The sequence below is a fragment of the Sesamum indicum genome, linkage group LG4, assembly GCF_026168435.1.
Source record: "Sesamum indicum cultivar Baizhima isolate 11 linkage group LG4, ASM2616843v1, whole genome shotgun sequence".
In the NCBI taxonomy this organism is placed as follows: domain Eukaryota; kingdom Viridiplantae; phylum Streptophyta; class Magnoliopsida; order Lamiales; family Pedaliaceae; genus Sesamum; species Sesamum indicum.
Window position 1 is genome coordinate 11,728,174 of NC_142660.1, and position 27,902 is coordinate 11,756,075.

Below are 27,902 nucleotides of genomic sequence, written 5' to 3' on the forward strand. Positions count from 1 at the left end.
TTCCTGCACTTCGTTTTCAGCTGTATGACCCAACTAATTGGTCTTATGTGTATTGGTTGTTATCCTTCATTTTGGGTTATGAGAATTCTCAAATGGTTCTTTCTGAAGATAACCAGAATGAAATTAAAAAAAGCTTAAATTTGCATATGATGCTACGCATTTAATCGAATTAGCACTATTACATGGGCATAAATGCATGGCATGGAAGAATTTTTGGAGCTTAGAGATTTCGATAGTTTAATGGAATAATTTTGTTTAGAACTCACTGATTCCGAGTCTTCATTGCACACATGAGACTAAAAGATAATTGACCGTTAAAAGATAGAATAAGGCGCAAGCTTCAGTGTGAATGGATGGTTGTATTGTCTGAATTACGTACATATAAATTGCTTCAGTTGAATCGAATACAAATTAACAGAAGTACAAATTTTAAATCCAGCACAAGTTGAGAGATATCTACAGCAACCGGCTTCGTTTTGCATGAATTGAAGCAACTTCCATGTCCCCAATAAAGAAAAGGATTTTGTCTAAAATACTTGAACTCGAACATGGTTGCTCTTCATCTACAGAATCTGCCCTTCCTCTATTGCCATTTTGCCAGTTAAATGAGCCGAATATTTGTGATTCTGGTTGTCTCGAACCCAAATGCCGTTGAATTTGACCTTGGTGAACTAAGAAATAGTCATCTCCTTCCCTTATTATCTTCAACCCCCTGAAAACGAAATCTTAACATCAATGCAAAAGCAGTGCAAGAATTGAATAAGAATGATGAGATTGTCCATGAGCGCACATTGAGATGCATACACAGACAGAACTTAAACGTCGTCCGCACATAAATCAGTATAACGTAATTCATGGTCTTAAATAACAGAAACATCCATCAATCTGACCCGTGAACTATGTCATTTCTGTACTAACCAAAACATGTGCAAAATGTAGGAAGCTATGCGCATCCTCTGTTGAGTGTCATAATCAACAACAGTCAAGCAAATGATAGTAGTTTATGAAGCAGTAAATCAAGCATAATTTTAGCAAGCTCGCTCATGAGACATATAGTTAGACTTACAATCCCACTCGATCACAGCGATCTTGAACAATATATACATCTTTCCATGACTTAGAGTTTTCAGGGGCATAAAATGTGGAGCGATCAATCCCCCATCTTTCTTTAAAGAGATTAGACCACAGCATGTCGTCCGAGGCTAAGTCTCTCCATTTCCTGCACACTTGAACCACAAAAGCAGGCATCTTTTTCCATCAATCTACTGATACCCATATCCTTCATCAAAGAGCAATCTACTGCTTCCATATATGATCAATTGATTGCAGTCTTTATGCATATTGTTAGAATGGTATTGTTGTGAAAAGATCGATGTAATATGTATTCACGTCTGTATGTGTTTATATATATGTGTATGTGTGATTTGAAGATTTCCAAAAATCAAAATTCAAATGGGATTTATCTGAGTTATAAAGTCTAAGTTCTCTATACATTTAGATCATAGAACTTAGACGACTTCAATTTTCCATCTGCTCCTACAGAGTAGAAATGGCTCATGAAGAAAACAACTGCTATACAAAAATAACGTAAGAACATTGATATCCATCGATAAATCTAAGGAAACCAGATGAATAGAAGGAATAATTGTTCCCAGAAAAGTACAATTGGAGTACGTTTCAACTGACCATATTCAGATCTTAACAGGAATTCACCATCCGAAACGAAAAATAAGCCCAAAGAATAAAATTATTCAAGAAATCAACTTGAAGAAGTTCCAAATCCAGAAGAAGAGACTGACCCAATTGAGCAGCTGCAAGATTTTGATGATCCAACCAACAGAAAATTTTCAGGCAAAGATCCGTCGGCATACTCTCCATGTCCTAATTACATCAGCAGCAGCTTCTGAGAGTACCAAAATTGCAGAGGCGGAGAGTGAGAGTGAGATTGCGTGATTGAATCTATCTACTTGCTCCCGGAAGCGTTCACTTTTCTGAGAAAGTCTAAAATTTGATGTGCATATAGTGGCCAAGCTGGCCGTCATGTGTCACTTCTTTCGGATGAGCAAGAGGACCCTTCTGTCTGACACGTGTACACCTTGTCAACTGTTTTACCCGTAGGCTTCTTTTACTTTGTTTTTCTTTTTTCCTTTTTGGGGTTTCTCCAATTTTCTCAACCACAAAAATGTCCTCTTCTTCTTTCTTTCTTTTTTCTTACACACACGCATGTATTCACAGTTGGAACAAGAAATCTCTCATAAATAAGTCTTGTATCCAGATTATTTGATTCTCCTCATGGGGACATTGAAGAGGGAGTTGTGTTTCTCCCCTTTCTCTAAATTAATTTTAGGGTTTTCCATTATAAATGGTTGCATATAAGAATCAATAGTAGCATCCTAGAATAGATCCCTTTGATTTCGAGTGTCTATAATGTAAGTTTCCTGGTGATTCTTGTACAGTTTGAAGGGGTGGATAACCTGCAATTAGACAGTCGGAAATGCCATAAAATTTTTTTTCTCACATATCAATATTCGTTTTTCCCTTTTCACAGAAATAGAGCATAGTATTTAAAGGGAGCTTAGCTTATTATTGTTTTATCATTTTTATAAGATGAAAAAGAGCATAATATCTAATGTGCTGAAATAATGTGGTTTCCATTGCACTTCCACTTCAACTAAATTCCTATATCATTTCACCTGTAAAATATATTTACTGTGTGCGCCATTGTCTTCCAAATAATTTAGAATAAATTACAACTGAGTCTCCTCTGAAATTAACTATAACTATATATATTTTTCATTGTTTTTAAAATTACAAACTTCTTAAATCAAATATACTCTTATAATGGGCTGTCACAAGAGAGTGTTTATTAGACATCTATCACTTTTTGGGAGATATTTATAATTTTTCAAATAACAAATAAGTATTTCGCATAAGGCACCAGAAAACAATAAGTAACAACCCTTAAAAAGAAACCCACTGCCAACTTTCATGTAGAAATACATTTATACTAAAAAGAATCAGAAGCCTTCTGCAAAAAGAATTATTTCTACAAAATAATTCATTAAGGATTATGTAGACTCACCATGTGTAATACTAATGTCCTGTAAGAGAACGTAATAGAATACATTTCTTCAGCTGTCGTTCAGACACAGATTTTTTGACCTAGTAGAAACTACTACAGGAACGTATACAAGGGATGTGTGAAGGTAAAGTGATAGTCACCTAATATCGGCTGGAATCAACGAGAGTGCCAATTGTATCAAATTTCCTAACTTGTCTCTCAAATTGGTAACAGTGTTCAACAGCGGTTCACAGAAACTCATATTCTCCCAGGGCTGCCTTTCTTGTAGCTCTTGGAATTGAATTTCCAAGTATTTTCTCAGACTGGGCTCCGCGATGTTGATCAAGCTAAGTGAAGCATTTGTGTGCATGAATCTTGTGACCAGAAATCCAGCTAGAATGTGCTGATCAGCCTTCACAAGCTCTGTGATAAAACATGGAAAGAGAAGTTTTGCAAAGAGGAAATCGAGGTTTTCTTTATTTTTCTCACCTCCAGTGGCGGCGGCATGTTTCATGGTAGATGCCTGCACCTCCTGGCAACGACGAGAAAAGTTACCAACCATAAAGCAAAGGCATGAAAATGTGGACCCATACGAAGCTTTTGATATGATGCTTGATAAAATTCCAGATGATAAAACAAGAACAAACATGACATGGTCCTTGGCAATATTGTCCGGTATGCCTCCTTCCTTCAGCTTCTTCTCAACGGCATCCAAGCACTGCAACTGTATTGCCTCGTATGGTAGCAATAATGCGATCTTAAGAGCTAAAAAGCAATCCACTTCCAACGCAGTTCGAGTCAGATCACAAGTATCATCTTCATCCAGCAGTACTGCTCTAGAATTTTTGCCAGTATTTTTGTCTAGCAATTTCAATACGTCCCTGTGGCTGGAGAAGGTTACCAGTTTCTTGATGAGCGTCATCCAACAAATATGCAGGGGATGAATTGAAGGGGTATTGCTTTCCTTGGTTTCTTTCTCAATTGGTTCTTCTTGGAAGCTCTCCCAACCCTCATCCCAGTCGTCATTGCTCCAGCTGTTGTTCACAGCATCAGATACTTCCACAGGAGCATTTTCATCCTTTCCAGTTGTAAAGAGTCCCTCCCACTCCGCCAACATAGCCAGCAAAGCACCAACATGTGATGTAGTGGTGGCTGCTTCTGATACTCTTAGAAAACAGGAAACAGCAGAATCCACAGAGACTATGTCTTCTGGTGTAATTTCCAGGCTAGCAGACATAGATGAAACCAACTGTGAAGATTTAAGAGCCACAAGGGTACTCGTAAACCTACTGGACACATCCTCTGCAGTTGAGTCTTCAGATATATCTTGATTTGCAATTGTATTCTTCATGTCATCCCACCCTTCCCAAGGTAGAAGGTCAGCCAGTCCCTCGGAAGAAAACCCATCCAAAGTTTTCCTCCTACCACAGATGAATTGCATAAGCTCCAAGGCGTAGACGCGAAGATGGCTTGGCAGCTGTAAGTTGCCAGAGAACATTGACATTCTCTCCCAGACGGAACTTCTCACTTTCTTCAGATCCTCCAAATCTCCTTCCAGTTTACTCAAAGACGAAAGTAAGCAGTGTAAACTCTGCTGTCCAAGGGACCCAGAATCTAGTTCTTGTAAAATAGTTTCCAGTATACTCAGATATAGGTTTGGAAGATCCTGGATATTAACAGAAGTGTTCTCAATGGTTGTGATCAACAATGATCCAGCTGGCAACTGTGCTACAATTTCAGAAAAGACGCGAGCTATAGCTTCAAACCCGCATCCACAAAATATCATTGCTCGGCAGAAATTAAAAGTTTCAATAGCAACACTGCATTTAAGACCATATGTCACATAGTTAATGAGAGTGCACCAACCCTGATTAGGTGATACTATCCCCTTGACAAGCAAATCCAAGAGAACTTTCAAACATGTCATTGAATATTCTGAATAGAACCTTTCTCCTGAAATGTCGAGAGACACCAGCTCCTCCATATCAGTCATCAGTCTGAGCCAGAAGTTTATCAGTTTCACAAGGCACTCCTTACCAGAATAGTCACAAGGAAAGGTCCTCAACCTTTTATTAATGTATAAGATGATAGTGAAAAATCGCAGCACTGTGTCCAGGACACCTGGAGACTCCATGAATCTGATATAATTTTTACAGACATCATACTTCTGCTCAATCTCACTTATAAAAGAGCAAACTTCTTCAGAGCTTTGAAAATGAATTTTGGTTTCAATTTTACCTTCTAAAATTACCAAAGAGCTTGATACAAAATGTGTATATACATATTTCCATGATAAGAGACCCTCAGGCGCAGTATCATCGTTAATTAGAACAAGGTTCTGAACCATCTTCGCTAAAGCCTCCACATTATTTTCATCTATTTGAGAACATACTTCATTGTTGAAGCAACCAAAGTTTAGATCCTGTAAACCCGCAATATTTTTAAAATTGAGGCCCTTAATAAAAGAGATCCTGCTGCATTCTTGCCCAACAATTTTGCAAAACTGTGCAAGCCCAAGTGCACTTTTTTGTACTAGATTATGCTCAGTTGCAAATGGTAGCTCTTTCGATTCTTCAAGCTGCATATAGCAGTCAGAAAGTAGATCATAAAGAAATGCAAGCCTCTGCTTATCATGGCCATCAATTGCAGGGTAAACAGATGAAGAAATGGATTTAATGACTTCTCCAGCACAAGCAAGTATTTCTTGCTTAAAATCTGAAACTTCTTCCATGATATCGTCAACACTCCATACCTCAGAAACAAGTATAGCATTGAGGTAATATAGAAGCACCTAGAAAATGAGCAATAAATTAAGAACCATCAGCATAGCAAAATGGATAACATAACTTACATGATACACTTACCTTGCTGCGATCTAAACCATAGGTATGAGCTAGAATGAGGACATCATTCAAGATTTGCTTCTTCTCCATTTGAACTGATTCAATAAGAGAAAGGATAACACTCTCTATATACTCCATGTCTCCAGAAAGAAACCGAGAGGTCTCAACTCCAGGAATTAAGCTCTCCAATACCCTTGATTTATCTGCTACATGCTTCTGTTGTTCTAATTTGACTTTCCACTCATTCCAGAATGTTGATTGGGCTTCAGGTACTTCAGTGCATTTATCTGGATTTGAAACAACATAAACGCAGCAAGTTTCAAAAGAAAAGCATGTCAATGAAAAATAAAAATTCCTAGCAAAACACATTTTGAAACAGTAACTTCTATGGAAGATATATAAAAGCTGTAAGGTCTTATATTACAAGAAAATCACCTGAACTCAGTGTTTTGTGCTTCTCTTGAAACTTAGACAGCAGCAGCTCCCTCCTTTGGGCAGGACTCTTGCACTCAAAGCCACAACTGTGCAACAAACTGTATAGCATCCCCATATTCATTAGACTAGAAAATTCACGGTAGTTTTCTGTTATTTTAAGCTGCTCTTCAATTATTTCAGCTCCATGAAAGGCATCTACAAGATTTAACAGAACAGAGCAACCTAGGACATCCTCCCCGTCAGAAACAGGTGGTTCCATAATAGATTTAGCCAGAGAGGCGATCAAATCATCTCTTGGGGCAAAACCGCTCCTTGTCAACCATGATAAAATAGTCATCACTGCTCTAGTCCTTATACTAACATGCTGGATTCTGGACACTGAACCTGAAGTTAATCTTTTCCCAAAATCTGCATCTTCACTCAGTTTGAGCAACCATGGTAGCTGTGAGGCGGCAAAAGAGACCACTTTCCCATTCTCATTTAGGAGGGTTCCCCCATCACATCCATTCTCTGAGGCCAAATTTTGAGCAACCAAAGAGAGTAAACTTTTTGCTTTTGTAACCTGTGGTTCCTGGTCCTCGGAGTTGAAACCAATCCTGCCAGAGAACTCCCCTGGGTTTGAGGAATTTGGTTCTGAGAATTCGGCTGGCTCTCTTCCAGTCAACTTGATCAGAGTCTCACAGTGGTCCTGCATATCGAGATCTTTCCATTCATGAAGAAGCTCACCAATTGATTCTTCATCGCAATGGCTCAAAGCAAAACCTAAAAGCAGTTTTTGGGATTTTGAATGCATATTCTCAAGGGCTTGGCTTCTGGCAAGCGCAGCGCACAAGTCCCAAACAGAACCATGGCCCTTCTTGGCCAACACAAGACAAAGATCAAAAGCCAGCTGCACATCTCCCGCATATGCTGCTTCTCTCGCAATAGCTTCTTGAACTGTTGATATATCTTCCTGTGAGCTCAATCCAAGAAGTTTGGCAATTTCAATAAGTTCTTCAACATTTAGATAAGCTCCACTTTGACTTGTAATTGCCAACTTAATGATTTCCATAGGATCTTTTATTTGCCTAAATGCCATAGGAAGAAGGTTGACTCCAAGATTTGGAAGTCTAACAGTAATAGCATCAATGATGTCAGCTTCTACCCTCACATTTCTGCTGCTAGGAAAAATATTCAAACACTCCTTAGCCTTCCATATCTGAACGCAAATTCCAGAAAATTGATCAATTATTTAAACATAGACATGAACCAAGGAAATTTTTGACAGCCAAAATTTCCCATGACTAATATAGTAAAAGAAGAGTTGCAAACAAAAGAAGCATAGATAAGGAGGGTGGGCCTGATTCTGATTTGCACTCTGTGCAACCAAGAACAAAGGTCATTGAAAGCGATTTTGCAATTGTTTTCTAATGAATAAACATTAGTAGGACTAACTTCAAGACACAACCCATAACAGAATAAATGAGGAAGATTCAATCATCAGACAACCCGAGGGTGCTTCATGCCCGACACAAGCATGTTACTTAACCACTCAGACATAAAAGCCAAGTAACCACATAAACCTACAAGAGGATCCATTACATAGTCAAGATAAATGGAGCTAAGATTCGAGAATTACCTCAGGGCAAGCAAGAGTTGGTGCTGAGAAAAAATACTCTCGAGCAGCTTGAATAACAAGATTTTCGGCCTTATCTGTTGTCAAAGCAACAGAACTGGTACCTTTCAGATAATTCCTTGCTAGTGAGAATTTTCCAGCTTTAAGCAATCCCCTGCAGAACTCAATCAACATATACTCGAGATCTAGAAACGGGAATGCCTTTTCTTGAAGAGATTGCAAATCACGCCACATGTTTGCCCAATCGTGATCTGTCCGTGCCGGTTGCCAGCGGATAAATTTTGAAAGTAGAAGACGAAGAATTTGTTTTACACCCTTTTCATCAGCATGTGCATCCAGGAAGAAACTTATGGGCTTCGGGACCTGAACACAGATAAAGCATCATTAAGTGCAAGTCTATGAATCACCAAATGAATTTCTAAATGACATGAACCCAAACTGGGTATTCACAAGCACATGCATCTGCAAAGGCAATATATTGGCATAATCCTCACACTCCCACATATCACTTTCAAAAGCAAAGCACAACAAACTAAAAAAGGAAAAACTTCTTCAGGCTATATGATGACTGTGCAGAGACAAGTAATACGTCAAAGGCCATCCTGAAGAGGAACTTAGTCCATGTGGCAGCTTAAGTGCTTATCAAGTAAAATACAATATTCACAGAGAAACAGCTGCTTAGGCATTTGGACACTTCCTTGAATACCCACTGAAAAGCATCCTGGATGAACCAACGAGGTTCTCATGAAGGAGAATCTAAGTGTTTCCTAATGAAAAGAGAGAAAATAGCCTTTTCAACTCTTCCCCTATTCAATTTCATCCAAAATAAATAGTGATGTAAGTGCAGAACATTAGCTTTTCTCAGTCATTACACAACTAGCTAAACATATCACATCCAGCAGACATAACTTCCTGTGACTAGACCATGTCCAGTTGCATGCTTTATGCTAAACTGCATTTGCAAAATTAAATCAACAATAACTCATTTTATCACAAAGCTCATCCCGAATTAGTCACCGACAACCAGTAGAAGAAAAGGTCTATCCACTCAGGAAACTCCTCATCAAGGAGAACTTTTCAGGTTTTTCTGATGCTCCTCTATGTTCAAACATCCTTAAGGGAAATATAAACAAAAAACACTGATATTAATTGCCTGAAAGCTGGGAGAGAAACATAATATTAATTGCCTGATATATCATACAGAAAATAAGTACTAAGGCAGGCAGCAGAATTTACCTGATAATATGTCAACAATCGTCCTGCTTCCACATGGCCCTCTGCAAGTTTAAGTCTGTGCTTAATATCCTTGGCCTCAATTTCTGTCAATTCACGAAATTCAGTTACATTCCTACAACTCACACTAGGAGTCCAATCATTGCACAAAATAACGAAATCCGAAACCACTATAAATAAGTTCTATTGTCTCTATTAATATCCCTTAACATGTTTTACACACATCTTTGCATTATTTCAAACTCAAGTTTCACTCTTCTAAAATTCCTTTCATTTGTGATCATCCATGTGAAAAGAACTAAAATAAATCAAACGGAGATGATATGAAAGATTATATATATTAAAAGATACCAGAAAAATATAACTCATAAATTCCACTTGATCTTTTTTCCTTTTAGTTCTCTTCGAGCAAGAAATGTTTCACAGATAATTCAGATCATTAATTCAAAATAAGAACATATGGTACAAAGAAAATTATGAATCTTCACTGCAACTGCATTCTAAATAATCCCTGTATTGCTTGCAATGTAACCATCTGTATCAGGACTCCAGGAACAAATATTATACAAAAATCACTCATTCCTACCTCTCCCGATGAATGGACCAAAATACCACCATCCGGAACTGCTTAGTATTTGGCACATGCACTGAAAGTAACCAAATGCCAGCGCACGTTCGCACACACACACAAGAGAGACAGATGAACAGATAGAGAGTACTAACAAAATTTAATCATATTTCTCACTTCATTTTTACATAAAATAAGTAGTAGTGTAACTAAACAAATTTAAAGGAGAAAAAATGAAAAGAAACAAAGAAAATTCTCAAGAGCTGCCTGTAGTTCAAGATGCAATAAGTATTGCATATTGGATTAAAAAATAGTAGATGATCATCAGCTTACAAGAAAACAAGAAGTAAATTATGCTAAACAAAGATTGGGTTATCATTAACAACATTAAGATATAGTTATGTTCGATTCAAGACTAAGATAAAGTTTACACCCACCCAATGTTATTAGAGAGATGATACACTTGACTAAGTATTCAAGAATAATGTCTTCAGAAAACTTTACCTTGCATCTGTGGAAGTTTAGATAAAATGGTGGACATAGTGCTCCACCTGTCTAAATCATTGCACAGATAAACACACTGGAGAGCACAATCAACGAGCTCCACTTCATCCTTGAAGAAATGATGGTTAGCCATGTCCCGGCACCCTTCTTCAATTATTATTAGGCACATGTCTAGTTTATTTTGTGAAGCAAGTTCTTTCAGCCATCTGACCAGAAATGAGTCAACAGTATTATCTCGTGTAAGATAATCAACGGCGGCATAAACTCCAGTCAATGTGTGAAACCTACTTTGCATAAACGGAATAGCCTTTTTATGTAATCTAGGAATTACATTATCCTCAATGGCTCCCATCATTATCAACTTGAACTTTTCATAATCTGGCTGTTGTTCCCAGGTATCAAGACTCATAGAAAAGCTGATCTCATCTATATTTTCATCAGAATATATAAGCTGGTGCAAGTAGAAAATATCCTCAAGGAATTGATTCAATTCAGAAATTCCCTTACGAATTGCCAAATCAACCAAGCACATGCAGTTGTCTAGCTGACCACTTAAAGTATCAATATCTCTAGCTCTTTTTTTGTACCATGAAGAAAGTTCAGAAACGGATGGCCATTGAAATGCCATGTGTTTCATTATGATGGGTTCAGTCATGAATTGGATATTGCTCTCATGATTCTGATGGACCTCGTTGATAAACTTCACCATTTTATCACATTCCACCCAATCTTCATCTCTGAGAACAATATTCGAAGGAGCAGAAATTGCAGGAAGCAGCTGTCCATAGGATTGAACTGGTATAGTCTCAGGTATAGCAGCTAAAACTTCCAACATGGAAGGAATCAAAGAATAAGGATGCCGTTTAAATAGAAGGTTCAAGGCCCCAATCTTTCCACTTTCTGCCAGTAGCAAAGCAGTTTTGCTGATGGGCAAATCACGGAATCTGCCATACTCCTGCACAGAGAACCTGCAAAGCTAAGTCATTAAGCTACAAGTCAGTGAAAATCATGAGTATGTTTTTACCATGTATAAAAGAACAACAGAAGCTCATTAAGCTCCGTTCTTGAGGTTACCATTGATTTTGTGCCTTAACCTGATGCTCCAAATCTTTCATCCTAAAGATGCCAACAAATTCTTCCTACTTCAATATGCACACAACACATGCACCTTTAACCTGAGCTACATATATATATATATATAGTTTAAATTTTGAACACGAGTACATTGCACTAAGTGAAGCAAAAAGATAAGGTGACGCATATTTTCACTGAGCGACAACAACAGGTCAAAAGGATCCAAAGGATATAATAACTAATGAATGAGAAGCTATTTCAGTATTCAGACAAGCCCTTGCACAGAGATTTATCTGAGGGTCCATAAATATGAAACAATGCAAGGGAGGATAAATGAGACTTCCCAAATTCTCTGGATTATTAATATGTTTTGAAATGCAAATTCCCATTGCAGACTTAGACCTATCCTGTTGATGATATGAAGAAATCCAGAAGCTGATTGTTGCAATTGCACACAAAGTGAAGCAGACCCCAACTTGGAAATGCTTCCGAAAAAATATCCTAGGTGAGAAAACTAAAATACCTAACCTAGAAGCACAAGTAAAACTCTGGCTCCCAAAGATGAAGAAACATAAATAAATCATAATCCAATTTGATTGAGAGGTAAAACGTGACTTTGAATATCACCTGCCCATATTTATCCCAAGAAATGTCTCCAGCCTGTCTCTGTACTGTAATAACTTAAGTCTTGCCAAACGAAAATCCCAAATCTGCCCATTGCCGTTATCTTCTGAGTCAGAAAATCTATAAGAGTCCGTTACGCGAAGCCCAAAAGAAAGTAAAGTTCTCACTGCATCTTCTGTCGGTCCTACTTTTTCTACACACTCAGAAAGTATGAAACCTAGGTCCTTGATAGCGGGCAGTATAGTATTTATCTCGTGCACTCCTTGGGAAGAAGATAACCAATGTGACTTTAGCACTTCATCTTTGTCAAACCCATGACGATCAGCAAACCCGAGAGCAGCCTGATACCTTTGACTGCTAATCAGATTATCATAAACTTCAAGAACTGATCTTTTTGTAAATGATACTAAATTCCATTCCAGCTTGGAAATATCCAATTGATTAGGCCTTTCTCTCATGACACATTCAATCAGATCTTTCTTTTCAGATAATCTATAGCTATCCTCACCTAAAGTATTCTCTAGAAGAAAAACCAGCCCAGGGGACTGTTGTGCGCTTTCTAAAAGGGGAAGAGAATATGCAAGATCATTCTCTGATATATTTACTTCATTAAGAATGTCAACCATGACCACATTGCCATTTCTTTTTGCGACTGTAAGTACTTCATCAGACCACCAAGTAAAATCCACAATATCATGTAACCCTGTCCCAGTGCTTGAAATATCAATTGTCGCCTCTGAGTTGCAGCTCTTAACATCAGAAAGTTTTGAGAAGGAACATTTTTCTTCATCAAATTGAAAAGTGGATAAGCATCCTTCCATATCCAGTGAAGCAACAAAGTTTCCTCGAGGTGAGAACAGCACTTTTGGAGATGTCAGTTGACCAGAATAATCTTTTGGTATGGAATATGAACCTTCAGTTTGAGTAAAAACCAATGGTTCCATTTGTAACTTATCTTTCCTTCTCCAGATAGATATAGTACGGGATCCTGCAGGAAAAGAGTCATAACATTCAAATATTAGACAATATCTATGTTCCTGCTTCCTGACCAGAAAGAAAAAAGCAATGAGTTTGGAGAAGGACTAGAATCCCAACTTCCCAAAAAAAGAAAATGCATATCTGCTTCAATTACTATTAGTTTTTTTGTAAAAGGCTGAATCTAAATATCAAGGATCTCAATTAACACCACCTGAGATTTGAATGATTTTGCTTCTCCTATTTCTCAAGAAGCAAAAATTTATATCTGACAAATGAATCTGAATTGCCACAAAAAATAAATTGACAGTACAATCGATAAGCAACTCCATACTTCAGAGTTTGAATTTTACACGAGCTACCTCTCAGTGATAAGACAAAAAGCACAATCCAAAGTAATCAAGTTTTTGGGATAAGTCAAACAACTTGATAAAACAATGTCATTATACTTTTGGAAAGCTTGTATTGCTAATATATATGTTGCCATTTCTTCGCAGAATAAACCCTTGCCAGGGTAATAGATTCCACTATATACAAAATTAAGTGATTAAGTTGAAGAGGAAGACAGTGAAAATACCAGTGCTCCCATTAACTCTAGATTTTGTATCACCAGCACTACTGACTAGAACAAGTAAAGAAAGTCTCTGATGATAGTCCCAGCAGCAAATTTCAGGAGGACAGTGTCTTAGTGTTGATGCACTGTTTAATGTTTGTTTTGAAAAAATGGATGCACTTGGATCCTTAGAGATCTCAATGTCATAAAATGAACCATCTGAAAAAAAGACAGTGAAGGTACACCTGCAAAAAATTTTAAATCTCAAAAGCTTAAGAATGTGGAGAGTCTAATCTGTTGCAACTGAAAGTACAATTAGTAAAGAGACAAAATCTTTGACCACACTTACAAGCAGGATTTCTTATCAGAAGCATCATCCAGCACAATCAAGCCAACAATAGGGGAGGAGGCATTCAGGTGCTTCTTTGTAATTTTGGTCATTTCTTCTCCATTTGGCTTGACAATGTAGATGGTATCAGTATCATCAGCAACTCCAAGTAATTCATGAGATTCTGACCAAGTTCCACATGTGAATGTGCCAGCACTCCCACCTACTGAGCAAACCCGCAGAGAATGTAAATACTTGCACAAAATTATGCAAGCATCAGAAAATAGATTGACATAATACCATGAGATAAATAATTAATTAACACATCATGGAAGGTAACATAAGGAAATCTGAATAAACTTCCTTGGGGCCAATGAGTTGACTAATGGCTTAGAAATGACTTCTTAAAGAAAAACCCAAAACTTTGGAGAACTTTTGGCTCCTTATGAATATACCAAGACCGGTTTTAGAAGATACTAAAGTTTTCATAGAACACTCATATTTCTAGAAAGAGACTAAAGTTTTCATAGAACACTCATATCTCTAGAAAGAGACTAAAGTTTTTAGAGAAGTATAGAACACTCATATTTCAAGTTTCCATAGCGATAAGTTTTAATAACACAGATATTTACAAAATTTCCTATATCTACTTCTCCTCCCAGAACAATGGCAGGAGTCTAATAAGGAAACTTAACAGAAACAATCTTTGACCAATAAATTTTCCGAGATTAACATAAATTCTTTCAGCAAATAAACAACATAGCCAAAATAAATTTATGCCCCACATAAATGGATACTAATAATTCCACCAACTTTATCAAACAGATTTTGGACACATACCTTCTGCTATAACTCAAGGTCACCTACTCATAAAATTCCAAAACATTTCGAACTTCTTGTGCTTACGTTCAACACATCACATCAACAATGTCCTTTCAACAATTTTCTAGTTTCTAGGAAGAGGATATAATGAGCAATAATTTACACTATAAGTAGCCTGACTTGCAAAACAAGTCTACATAACGGACTCAAACAATGGAGACAACATAAATGACAACTGCCAATTCCCTGAACCATATACTTGCAGTCAGACAAGTGCACCTTACATGTAAAAGTTCCCACTGGCTCTTGGTAGTCATTATCCTTCTGCAAAATTGTTATTTGACTTCCAGCTGCTACAGCAACATAATCACCTCTTGCAGAGACAAACAAGGACACTAATCTTCTTAATCTTCTTGGTTGCCTATATTCGCTCCATTTCTCTTTAAGTCGAGTAATTCCTTCACAATACAATATAAAGAATAATAAATCAGCAATTAAGTTAACTGAAGCAACTCCTGAAAACAATTCAGAATGTGACACAATCCAAAAGCTAAGACAAATTCAAAAATGAAAAAGGAAAAAGGAACTTCAGTACTGGCACTATAAACTGAGTAATACCCTGTATCTATTGACAACTTTAAGACATTTTACGGAGACACTTCAGTTTTCTCGTGCAATTCCATGACAAAAGAAGTTAAAAATTATGATGCCCATCTTGGAACGGGACAAGGATGGCAAACATAGATGAGAGTTGTAGTATAATGCTTGGCACAAGATTTGGAACAACATGAAGAGTTCTGTGTAACACAACAGCAATGTGCTGGTGTCCAGCTCTACACATCCAACTCAGATATCTAGAGATATATATAACAAGTGAAAACATAGATCATAGATCTAATCATTTTGCTGAAGGCTTGAAGATGGGTAAATCTTCCTACACTATAATTGGATCAGTGGCAACTTATTAGATTATAGTATCAGAAACCTGATGGATTGACAACATTCTTTCTTCCCATGCAATATCAATGTGAAATCTAAGAGATGACTTCTACATTCTGACTACCCCGGGATGTGATTGAGATCCTTCCTTATGTCAGGACAAAATTACCATACCAACGTGATATATTTAATGTTCCAATACTACTCCACCAATCTGGCAATTCAGGGGAAGTCCCCATTCCCATATCACAACCACAACTGGTTCACCATAGCCATAAAAGTTCATTAAGGGAGGACTCACACTAGAGAGCACTCATGATCAGATGAAATCTGATGACTATGAAAAAGAAATAAGGGAAAGACAGGACCAAAAAAGAAAAATGGAACAATTAGGAGATGCCTAGTGAAAAAAGTATCACTTGCAATGCTGATTTCAAAGTGAATACATGTTGGAAATAATGATTGCTGTCATGTGGTGATTGCAGAAAGGTTTGTGGAAATTTAAGTTCATGGAAGCATCACAAGAGCGGCTAGTGGGTAATGCTGGCAGTGAATCTATGGCAGTGATTTGAAGGTTCAAAGCACGTTCTACTATCAATGTATTTACAAGAAGTTACCAGTGAAAAAAAATTGATTGATTGATCCAGATTTATCAAAAAACTCGAAGTCACTACTTAAGACTCAGCACATTTCTACAACAGTCCTCAATTTAATAACCAAACACATGAGGAGAAACAAATATAATCCTACATAGTCTTCACTCGAACCGCATGCCATTCAATTTAATCAACATTTTACAACAATTACCAGGGACGTCACAAATTAATATAAAGTTCAACCAAATAGAAGCAGGATCCTTAAATACAGAGAAAGTCAAATGTACCTCGAAATGGAAGATAAGAAAGTAAACTCCCTCCGCCACCTTCTTTTAGCTTAACCAATCAAAAGATAACTGATTAACTAAACAGAAACTCAATCAAAAACAAAACTAAATGCAGCATCAACAATCAATTAAGAGCGAACCTGTTGCTGCGGAGGATAATTGGATGAGTAAGGTCTCGAAGCGTGACGACGCGTCTCGAAGTGAACTTCATGTACGGTCTCCTCCATGTATTTTCATAAATACCTATATGTATAATAATTCCACAAGTATATAAGCTCAACAGCAACAGCCAAATTTCCTCGTGATTTCGGGATGAGATCTGAAGCCCTAGGCCCTCAGAATCGCACGGAATCTTATGCAGGGAAGAGAAGATCGAGATGCTTTTTACCGTCTTCCTGGGTTCCTTACTGTTTTCCTGCCGGTAAAGTCAGAGACCAACTTGAAGTCGCGCTAGCCCAACTGCGACTTGAAATGGAATCAATGTCGGGTTTGTTCGGAATTCGGATTCAATTTGTAGGCCTAAAACGTTCATCAACAAAGAAAGTTTTGGGCCTCTTAAGAAAAAGCCCGAGGTGAAAATGAATACAATTGGGCCCTTTATGGGCCCATATGGAAGCCCATATTTACACCATTACAAGCGCAGTGGGCCTGTCCACGACCAAGAGGACTTTGGGCTAAACTTATTTAAATGATACACTTATTCATATTTTTAGAGCTTATAAAATATTATATTTAATTTATATAGTGTTTGGATAAACTTAGATGATGTTAGTAATTATAAATTTATAATTAATGTCAAGAAATTTGTTAAGATCTTATAAATAAATTGATAGATTTTTATTTTTTTTAAAAAAAAAAGTTACAAGTTTTTACATCTTATTTTTATAACTCCTTTTCCCAGAAATATATTAAATACTTTATCGAATCTTATAAACTTTCAAACATCTTATGAGATTCGTTTAGAAAAACTTATAAGATCTCCAAACACCCACTAAACTAGTTAAGCCCAAGTCGAACAAAGACTTTCCTTATATTTCATAATCTTCTACATATCTAATATTTTAGGATCTTAGCTTACAGGTTGTTTGCAAATACTTAAATTAAGTATTATTCGTATTAAAGCTTAAACTAAGTTAAATGAAGGAGTCGGGAAATACAATTTATGCTTAAGCTTCTCTTAAATTATTTTAGTTTTTAAATACAATTTATTCTTGTTTAACTCATTTTTGTAATTTTTTTTGTCCTAACTATTTTTATATGTTTCAAAAATATTTTTATCCAAATAATGGTAAAAATCTACCCATCCACCAACGTAGTTAGGTAATTGACATATAAACTCGTAATGCACCACCAAATACTTGCAGCCTAACTCTTTTCTATCTAACATTAGGTAAACTATAACGGACTCTCCTAATGTTTAGCATAATTATAAATATTTTTTTTTTGTTTAAGACAATTAAAAATCCTCCCCCCCTCCAATTAATAACCGTCTAACAGCCTATTAATTATATATAATTTTTCAAACGATAAAAAGATATTTATAATTATAATAAAATCAGTTGACAAATGTGATGAGGGAGATTATCAAATTACCTAAATACCCCTGCTTTTTTAAGGCATTTACACATTTGTGGTTGACTATTTTGATTATTTTGATCAATTTTGACAAGGGAATAAAGCATTTCTTTGGAAGGCCCTTGGATTGGGATGACGTGGCAACATCTCGGGGGAAACACGTGTCGCTCTCCTAGACGATACCGTACGACTATAAATAGTCTCATTTATGGTTATTCAAACCACGTCTTATTTACTACTTTACCGCCATTTTCCGTTCTAATTCGACCCCAATTATTTTCGATCTCCTCTTTTCGACCCCACTTTTTTAACTTAAGCGTCGGAGGGTCATCGCCGAGGGCTACTCGGCTAGTCTCACGTTTGCTTTGTTCTCAAGATCCACTAACAGGTAGCTTAAAAGAAGGATACACTCGGGATCCGATCCGAATTTCGCGCGACCTACATCAAAATGGGATTTGGCGCCGTCGCTAGTGACAAAAAAATAACAGTAATATCTACAGTGAAGCGGCGGCTAATTTTTCATCTTTCTTCTTCCTAATTAATTGTGTGAAGGCGAGTTGAGGAGAATATTAGTTGAAGCAGACAGAGTGTTAACCTTTGATTGGTGATGGTCGGTTTTAATTTTAAATGAATTAGTAGGTAGGAGTTAGATTAATGGGGATGGTGATTTTTTAAGTGTGTTTTTGTCTCTACTAAGCACTATTTAGCGTAAAAGACAGTCTTAAGAATCTGAGGATCACTTTCCATTCACCCTTCAAATCTTCATTTCTCACCTAATTGCTAGAACTAGTGAAAGCAAATCAACCATCACTTAACACAGTCGTCAATCTGTTTTACTAGTTTGTTACCAGCCGTACAACTTTAAGCATTGAAGGTCGAGGGTGAAGAGCTTCAACACTTGGTTTATCATGTTTTTGTACAACTAAATCTTGAATAATAGACGGTTCTATTTGTTAGACAGAAACAAATATTAATTACGTCAGATATGATTTTTTAAACCACATAAGGTCTATATGTAATTATATTAAACCTGAAAAAGTATAAAAATATGGTGGAAATATTGAAGATTATGATTGGAGGAGAAAGATTCTGACTATCTTTGTGATAAGGTGCCTAGATTTTCCCTATAATTGTTGACTGGATTAAAGTAATAGGTAGCTACCTTCCACGTTATGGATTATGGATTAGATGCAAGGAAATTTTTTAATTAAGGACAAGACTGTGTTTTTCAGCCACTCCTTCACACTTTTCTATAGCTTTTTACTATATTATTATATGTATATAGGTTGATTGAGGGAAGGACCACTGCAAATTACTTAATATGTACTGCTGAGACTGCACCATGTTTTCTGGTTTCTGTTTTTGGTACCAATAAAAAAACCAAACAGTTTTATAAAAGCCTGCTTTCCTAATTCTAACCATTGCGAACTGATTCTTTACCTGTTGTGAAATACAACAGTTGATATTCTTGTTCCACTTGATAATGTAGTGTATATATATATATATATATATATAAAAGGTGGATTTTGATGTCTTAATGTTTACGCAAAAATATTACTTAGTTTATTTGCACTATGATATCTTAAAGTTTTAGATGTTAATTATTTCAGGCCTTATTTATTTGAGAAGATTAGGTTGAATAAGATGAGTTGTACAAGTTGTTTACTTTGAGAATTTGGGGTCCAAATCGATTAAGAGGACAAAAATTACCCCCTTGCCCCCTGTCTTCTTCCCCCCATTCTGTCTTGCTTCCCTGCCGGTCCTTTGCCCCCCTGACCGTCGCCTCCCTTCTGCCACTCCTCATTCCTTCTTCCTCCTCCATTGCCCCTGCCTTCTTTTGCCGCCCCGACCCTCCTTCCTTCTTCCTTCTTCCTCCGCCACCCTTGCCTTCTTTTTCCCCACTCAGGTGTGAGCATGTGACCCCATCCTCCTTCATTATAATGATCTAATTGTAATTTTATGAGGTTTAATAAGTGTTTGACCGTTACATTTTATATATTTATATAATTGAATTTATTATTATGAATTTTAGTTAGGCAATTTGATGTTTTATAACGGTCAAATTCTTACAACTATTTAACGAGTCATTATCTTCCTTTATTTGGCCATTGAGAGAGTGAATTTTGCGTTGATAGTTTACGGGTTTTGACAAACATAGCACCGTTAAAACCTGGAGTTTTATCCTGGAGGCATGTTCAACAGTTAAAACTTGCACCTTTTTTAATTTCTAAATTTATTTCATTCATTTCCGTACTATATGTAATTATGATAATTTATATAATGATATTTTATATATGAAGTTTTTTTGAAATATGATAATAAACACAAATCACACAATTTCCACAACAAATTGCATTTCTGGTCCCATAAAGTGTCTTTTTCAATTTAGTCTCATTTCTTACGAATTTTCTCATATTGCATTCTATAAGTTGAAGATTTTATCAATTTTTTAAGTTTTATGTGCATTTCTCGTTCAATAATTAACGAAAAATGCTAAAGGCTCAATTAATTATTGGATGAAAATAAAGATGAAGACTAAAATAAAAAAAAAATTGCAACTTATTAAGTACAATATGAGAAAATTGTAACAAATAAAATTAAATTAAAAAAACAAACAAACATATGATATCAAAAATACAAATTTTCCTATATAGGGTACGTATATCTATATTATATAAAAAGAAAATGCTTTTTTCTCTCATAAATGACTGTTATGACACTGATAATACCCTTTTCTTTTTTATTTGTTGCTTCCTTTCTTTTATTTTTAAAAATATGATCTGTTGATTTATATATATTTTTTTATTTATAATATATTTTAAAACATAAAATATCATTTATTATATATATACACACAAAAATAACGTATCAGAATTACAAACATCATTATGTAAGGCTGGATACCACAACATACGCCGAAATACTATACTGCATAGAATATATATATATATATAGAGAGAGAGAGAGAAGAGCACAATATGGTACAAGTTCACGTGTCCAAATTATCTCCCACTGTCAGTAAACATACATTTTCCTTTTTTAATTCTGTAAAAAATTAAAAAAAATTGTATTGTGGATTCTTAGATCCTGATGATAATATATATATATAAATATTATTCATTGGACATATGTATATTATAGTGATGATGCCCCTTGGGTAATGTTGAGAGTAGGCTGGGATCCTTGTTTGGAGGAACCAACCACACACACACACTTGATATTATAGCATTAAAAAATCTAATTCTGCCCTATATAAGGAGGGGCTGCACTCCACCCTCTTCATTCACCACCATTTCTTCATTATAGATTATAAGCTGCAGAAGTGGTTCTGAGAAGCAGACATGGCGTGATATTGCTTTGGCTCAGCACCATTCATTCATTCATTCCTTCATATATATATGCAGTTTAGGGTATGAGCCGAATCAATATCACTCTTGTATGCTTTTCTGCTACAAATTTAATCTTCCTCTCCCTCTCTCTCTCTCTCTCTATACACACACACACATACACAGCCAGCATGCTTCCTTTTTCAGGGCAGGAATGAGTTTAATTTTCTTTCATATTATTCAACAGTTCTAGGATTCAAAGAAAGTAGAGATTTGGAGGGCTGTCAATCCATACATATGTAGTATCCTAATGTTCTTGTTATATATATATATATATATATATATTTGGTGTTGGTTTGTGAATTTAGAGAGTCGTGTGATTGTTTTAGCAACTTCTCTGCTAGCAATGTTAATGTTTTTCTTGATTTAATAATTAGTGAATGCCATTTGAGAGTTCGTTACACAAATGATACGATAAGTATATAATTGGTTCATGTTTGTTCAAATCGGTTTGAGTTAGAATTTTCCATTTTGTTATTCATGTGAAAAGTCATTCTGGAGGATCAGCGGCTGCCTTGACTATTTTGTGGATGGGGTTTGTGTCCTTTTGCGCGCAAGAATTTCACAAGCATAATATTCCAGTCACAACACGATCGTCGAGTTAGTCGTAGACGAATTGGTCGTTACTTAGTAGAAATATTAATAATTTGGTTTGTATTATGTGTAATAGTATTAAAAATGACCAAAATTATGTGCAGAAAACAGAAGAAATAGTTTTAAGTATGATGTGCAACCATGAATTGATGTGCTTCTTCCACTTGTTTGATATTCAAAGGGTGGAAAGCATAACTTACTTTAAACTGACTTGTTTGTTCTTTTCTTGGTTGAAATGGTCCAAACCTACGAAGACAGACGTTTTGTGGAATGAGAACAAACGAATGGATTTTGTGGAAATTCATGATGTGGGATTTTGTCTTCATCAAGACCATGAATGTTGAAACTTACTTTGCCATATTCACATCAAGACTCAAGACAGAAATTAACATGTTCAGATGTTTTAGTAAACAACGTATGTTAGTAGAAACTACGGACCAATATTTTCTAGAAAACTGATTCTAAGATCTAAAGTTACCGATTGCTGCACTAGTTAACAGGACATCCTTGAGCTGTTATCCCCTTTGCAGTAGGACAAGCAGCCAATGGGCATCCATCCAGGTTGTTTCCCCACCATTGGACACTGATGCCTTTCGACTGCAAAGCGAAGAACATCAGCACCGTAACAAAGGCCGTCCCAGCATCTAACCCACCGGACAATACGTAGTTATACCGTTGCCACCACTGGGGCTGGTTTCTATACAGGACAAAGCCGAAAAGAAACGCAACAAGAACCCAACTTGTGTAGTTTACTGCAGTTGCCGGGGGCATCATGGCCGTGGAGCCCAGCAAAACTGGCATGTGAATTAGGCCTATCCATTTCTGGTTTGGGAATGCCTTTGCTGCCAGCCAAACTAGCAAAGGTGCAATGGCTCCACCAAGAAAGAACCAGTTGATAGCAGGGTAAATGCCAAGGTTACCGAAGATCCTCTGTGGACCAACAAGGCCCCATATGACAGAAGCGTCGTAGAAAACATGATCCATCGGGCAAGTCCAGGGGCTATCGTCCGGTAACAAGGATGTGTCACAGAGGTTTGGGATGGTTGCCATTAGCCACCACGCGGTTGTGGTGTATATGATTACTGAAATAACAGTTCCCACTAACTGAAAAGAACAATCGGTTTTAGCAGAGCATTAGTATACGTTTCTTGAAATATGAAGAAAAGGGATTTGAGGGAGCAGAAAACTAACCTGAACACTGAACATTGCTCTTGGTGGGATTTTCATGTAGTGGCCAAGTTTGAAATCTGCTATGAAAGTTAGAGCTTGTACCATGCTTATGTATCCATACACCTTGAAGCACATGTTGGCCACCGGACGGCCAGGATAAGCATATCCTATTATGTACTCTGTGATAACGTTTAAACCTGGTTGCTTTTGGCTCAAAACAGAAGAATGATTAGTAAGGAAAGATTGAAAATCAAGAATGTGAAAAAGAGATTGGAGTTCTACTGAAAATTGAAACATGTAGAAAGCATGCATTTCTTGTACCTGGTTTGTAGTAGCAACTATGATGCCAATAGGAAGCGTGTAAATGAACGCAACTGCACAAGCAAGCAAAACACCCCACCACGGCAATTGAAGCGAGCTTCCGTATTTTGCACAAGCAAATAGGACAACGGCAATGTTAACAACGAGGATAGCTAGAAACCACCACATTGGAACCTGTTTGTATGCCTTCATAAGCCTTGTGTGCACATCCATTTTCTTGTTTCCTTTAAACGCCGTTTTCGTTTGCTTCCATAAATCCCTGCATGCAATCCAGTAAGGTAAATGGATAATCAGCTTAAAAATACTTCCAGAAACAATAGACTTTTAAAGTAAACAATAAAGAGTGACCAGGACTAGCACAACCTAGTAGCAGCAACTCATGTATATGCTCTTAATGCAGCCTATCCGATTACGTGGAAACGAGTAAAATACCTTCCATTGAAGAGCAACACATGAACCAGAGTTGCAGAAAGAGTAGCAAATCCAAGACCATAAGTCAAGGCAAACATGGTGCTGAGGTACAACGGGCCGGCTTTTGCATAAGCTGCCTTATCAAGATTGAAGTGGGAATTGATGATAGCAGTTGTGTTGTACTTTGAACCATCAAACTGGAAAAGGTTTGCCGAATATATAGGAAAGTTCTTGGCGTTGTAGAGGTTAAACCAGTAACCTACTGGTGTAAGCACATACATAACCAGGACAAAACCTGCGGCAACATTGGCAGAAGCAAACCATGGACTTGCAAGAGGGCTCCCGAGGTATGCTGAAATTGTCGACCAATCAAATCCTAAGGCTCCGATTCCTAAGCCGTTTAAGCCAGAGCCAACTTGGTTGACTAGGACAGATTTTGGGTTAATCCAACAAATCCAAGAAATTGATGTCAACATTACAAAGAAGTAACCAGGAATGATGTAGTAAGCAAAGCTACAAGCTAAGGCTATGAGGAAAAACTGCGTTCGGCTCGTTCCTCCTTTAGGTCTCTTCTCCTTCTCATGTAAGGCCCTTCAAGAACAAGAATGGATCATTAGAAAGTTATAGAAAACTGGAGTTTATTGGGAAATTTTAAGGCCATGATCACTAATATACCTGAATAGTGAGACTTGAACCAAGTTACTAGGCCACCACATCTCTCCTGGTTCAACCAAATATTTACGAAAAATTCCAGCCCACCCGTATCCTAACAACTGTGTTACATTGCACAAATAGGGTTAAAACATATCTAAAAACCATCATGAAACATCAAATTCAGTCACCTGATAACAAAAGGAAACCAGAAAGTGAGAAAAAAAAATCAATAAAATCAAGTACCTGTGTTGTCAACATGACAATGAAGGCAGGAACAAAACCAAAGCTCTTCTTATAGTAAAGCTTGACAGCACTCAAAATATGAGTAGCATAAACAGTTCCAGCACCAGCATTGGCAAGCATAGTTATCATGACATGCTCCTTGATATTGAACGGCCCGGGATTCAACGTGAACTCTAACATCGTCCCCTTCAAGAAGGATCGTTTTGTTACCATTCGCGCCATCAAGTGGCCTATTGGCACCACCGCAATCTGCATGGAGATGGAACTGATGATCAGGGGCTCACTTCTGTACCAGAAGAACTGGTTCACAAAAGATAGCAACATGCAGGCTGTGATTCCCAGCAGCCACACTCTAAATGTGTATACTGGCATTGTAGGATCATCGGTTTTCGGCACGGTTACGTCTACTTGTTTGATGACACATTCATCATCAAAATCAAAATCTTGTGCAGTCTCAGCCATGGAGAAGAATTCAGACTCTTTAGTTTCTCGTTCTTGATTTGAATCCAAATTGTTCACATGTAGTGGTGTTTCTGCATGAATGAGTAATATACATTATGTTTTATGGATATATTTATATATATGACATGAAGAATCCTAGTTGGATTAGAGTTCCTCAGATTGGAGGATTCATAACCTGATTTGTAATCATTTTCAGCCTTGTTATTGTGATCCAAATCATAATTAAGATTTGTTTTATATATATATATATATATATAGAGAGAGAGAGAGAGAGAGAGATAGATAATCATACTTCTTAGTTTGTTAATTTTGGTTGGGAGTAGTGGATTAGTCTTCTACTTATCTGATTTTGTGAATTTGAGTTATAATGCAAGTGGATGAGATTATGTTTCCAAATTAGATTAAAGTTTGCATGAGCTGGAAATTGAGTTTGACAATTCTTCTACCTATCTATTATGTGTATAGTAAAGTATTTTTTGGATGGGGATTCTTTAACCGAATTGCAACCATTTTGACCAAATTTTTAGATTCCCGTAATTTTGGATTCCTTCAAAACCGGATAAAATCTCATCTGGTCCCAATATTTCGTTAGTTGTTCAAAAATTTTGTCAACTCATCACAGTCTTCTTATTTTGGATTACTTCCATATTTATATTTTTAATTTAATGCTTAAATACATTCATTTTTATTAGCCATTGCAGACGCAATCCCTTGTACTATCCAAAAAGAGACATGCGTGAGGTCAAGAGTGATGGGGGTTTATCTATTAAAAAAATAAAAAAGTTCTTCATTAAGGGCAAAATGGACATTTTGTCAGGATCCGCTTATGAGGTCGCAGGTCGGGTCGCCAGGACCCACCCCGCTAGTTGACCCGAAATCTAAAGAGGATTATACACCAGAAGATTGAAGTTAAGAGAAGCCCATATGAAGATACGTGATCTGATCTACAGTGTCAAATACCTCATATCTGATTCACTCGAGGTAATTGGCATTTATTGTTTTGACTTTTTAACTTCTGATTTCATATTTCTATCTCGATCCAAAGTAACTTGTGTTTTTGTTGAAAACGATCCCGACAAGCCTAACGTACCTATTTTATTTCCATTATAGATTTGAGGAAATTACATAACCAGATCAAGGTAACATATTTTGAACCGAATCAAAGAGGAAAAATAAAAAGTAAATTGTAAAACGACAAACCAACAAACATGGCAGGGGGATAAAAAATGGAAACGTGAAAAGAAAGAATACTATGAGATAAAAGAAATATTGAGTAAAGTAGGAAAGGAAAATTTTTGATTGTGGGTATATTAAAAAACAAGGTAAGGTATAATTATGAACATATTCTCCTCGCTTGAAAAATTAAAAATATCTGTCTTAAAGTAGAAAATAATTATATAGTCATAGACCATAAAATGGACATTATTATCTTATTTTAATTTTGAAAGTTTTTAAAAAAAATAATAAAGTATGTGAAAAAATGTAACAAAATTTTTGAATGAGAAAGATAAATATTCTTATGAGAATATTAGGTCATAAAATATTCTAAAAAATCATAAATATATAAAATTATTATTTATATTTTAAAAGAGAATTTTAGTTAGTTAACCATAAAATTAGAAGAAAATCTAACAAAAACTAACAAAATGAACTCGTTGTTAGACAAACATTAAAATCAAAAAAATATTTATAATTTCTCAAACTATAATGACGTATTTGTAATTATGCCAAATTTGAATAGATGTGATTGATTACCCATTACCCTAAAGAATATGAAGTTGCCATATAACCAAATTTAATTTTCGAATATGTGAATTGAAATAAAAAGACAAAGTTGGATATTCAAAAGCACACAGTGAATATAATATTTTATATCGCTCTTTTATGATATTTAATGTAATTACACATAAACCCTCAATGATTTGAAATATTGCATCTAATACTCTTTAAGTTTGTTTTTATCTAACAAAAAATCATTTCGTTAGTTAATATTTACTAAATTTCCTGATATAGCAAAAAAAGTGAATAAAATTCAATTACCCCCAATCGACTTATTATTCACTTATTGTAAGTTAAACTAATTTTTTGTAACCAAAATACACTTATAAAGATGAAAATATACCTCCTTACATACGTTACCGCATAAAAATTATATAAAAATAATTTGATTAAAAAAAATTTATTCAACGTGCAATAGAACTCTATGTGCTCCTTTCTTTTTTGGCCCACTACCGATTTCTTATCTTCAGTTGTTTCATTTTTTTTATTGTTTGATTCAAAAATTAGAATTTAGTTGTGCCATTATTAAATTTATACTATTTTCAATTTCATGTCGTATATTATTAAACTTTTATAATACAAAATATGACGCAAACAAATATCTACAATTCACTTGCATTTTTGCGCGATTTTCTTGTCCAACTGTAAAAAATATAAAACATGGTGACCGATTATTCAAAGCCCACTCATTGCCAATACCATTCACCATTTTATAGTGTTATTTTCTTATACAATTGTAAGGCATCTTCAGGAACCACCATATATTTTACCAAACAAAAAGAGAACCAGCATATATTAAATTATAACCTGCTAACTAGGAAATCAAATCACCAACTGTACACATAGTCCA

The 27,902-nt window shown here is 36.1% G+C and overlaps 3 protein-coding genes and 1 long non-coding RNA gene across 5 annotated transcripts; 1 reads left to right on the forward strand and 3 right to left on the reverse strand.

Moving 5' to 3' along the window:
• Nucleotides 1–339: 339 nt before the first annotated feature.
• LOC105160310 (F-box protein SKIP31) lies at nt 340–2,128 on the reverse strand. The gene is made up of 3 exons (XM_011077629.3): nt 1,800–2,128; nt 1,067–1,226; nt 340–712 (listed from the first exon to the last, which is right to left on the reverse strand). The coding sequence occupies exons 1-3, from the start codon at nt 1,876–1,878 to the stop codon at nt 457–459; spliced, it is 495 nt and encodes a 164-aa protein (XP_011075931.1). The 5' UTR covers nt 1,879–2,128; the 3' UTR covers nt 340–456.
• An 873-nt stretch (nt 2,129–3,001) lies between these two features.
• Nucleotides 3,002–16,924, reverse strand: LOC105160311 (neuroblastoma-amplified sequence protein). 2 transcript variants are annotated; one of them, XM_011077631.3, is made up of 12 exons: nt 16,598–16,924; nt 16,458–16,506; nt 14,920–15,093; nt 13,835–14,036; nt 13,510–13,730; nt 11,961–12,945; nt 10,260–11,227; nt 9,191–9,273; nt 7,958–8,317; nt 6,340–7,537; nt 5,926–6,191; nt 3,002–5,852 (listed from the first exon to the last, which is right to left on the reverse strand). In XM_011077631.3, the coding sequence occupies exons 1-12, from the start codon at nt 16,682–16,684 to the stop codon at nt 3,219–3,221; spliced, it is 7,227 nt and encodes a 2,408-aa protein (XP_011075933.1). In that variant the 5' UTR covers nt 16,685–16,924; the 3' UTR covers nt 3,002–3,218. The 2 variants fall into 2 exon arrangements, with proteins under 2 accessions (XP_011075933.1, XP_011075932.1); XM_011077630.3 differs by having other exon boundaries at nt 13,835–14,039.
• A 4,400-nt stretch (nt 16,925–21,324) lies between these two features.
• On the forward strand, nt 21,325–22,138 carry LOC148788469 (uncharacterized). The gene is made up of 2 exons (XR_016065074.1): nt 21,325–21,442; nt 21,606–22,138. It is a non-coding gene; the product is annotated as an uncharacterized LOC148788469 (long non-coding RNA).
• A 199-nt stretch (nt 22,139–22,337) lies between these two features.
• On the reverse strand, nt 22,338–25,468 carry OPT6 (oligopeptide transporter 1). The gene is made up of 6 exons (XM_011077633.3): nt 24,812–25,468; nt 24,590–24,687; nt 23,936–24,505; nt 23,504–23,762; nt 23,204–23,386; nt 22,338–23,116 (listed from the first exon to the last, which is right to left on the reverse strand). Exons 1-6 carry the CDS (start codon nt 25,271–25,273, stop codon nt 22,502–22,504), a joined length of 2,187 nt encoding a protein of 728 aa, XP_011075935.1. The 5' UTR covers nt 25,274–25,468; the 3' UTR covers nt 22,338–22,501.
• Nucleotides 25,469–27,902: the final 2,434 nt, after the last annotated feature.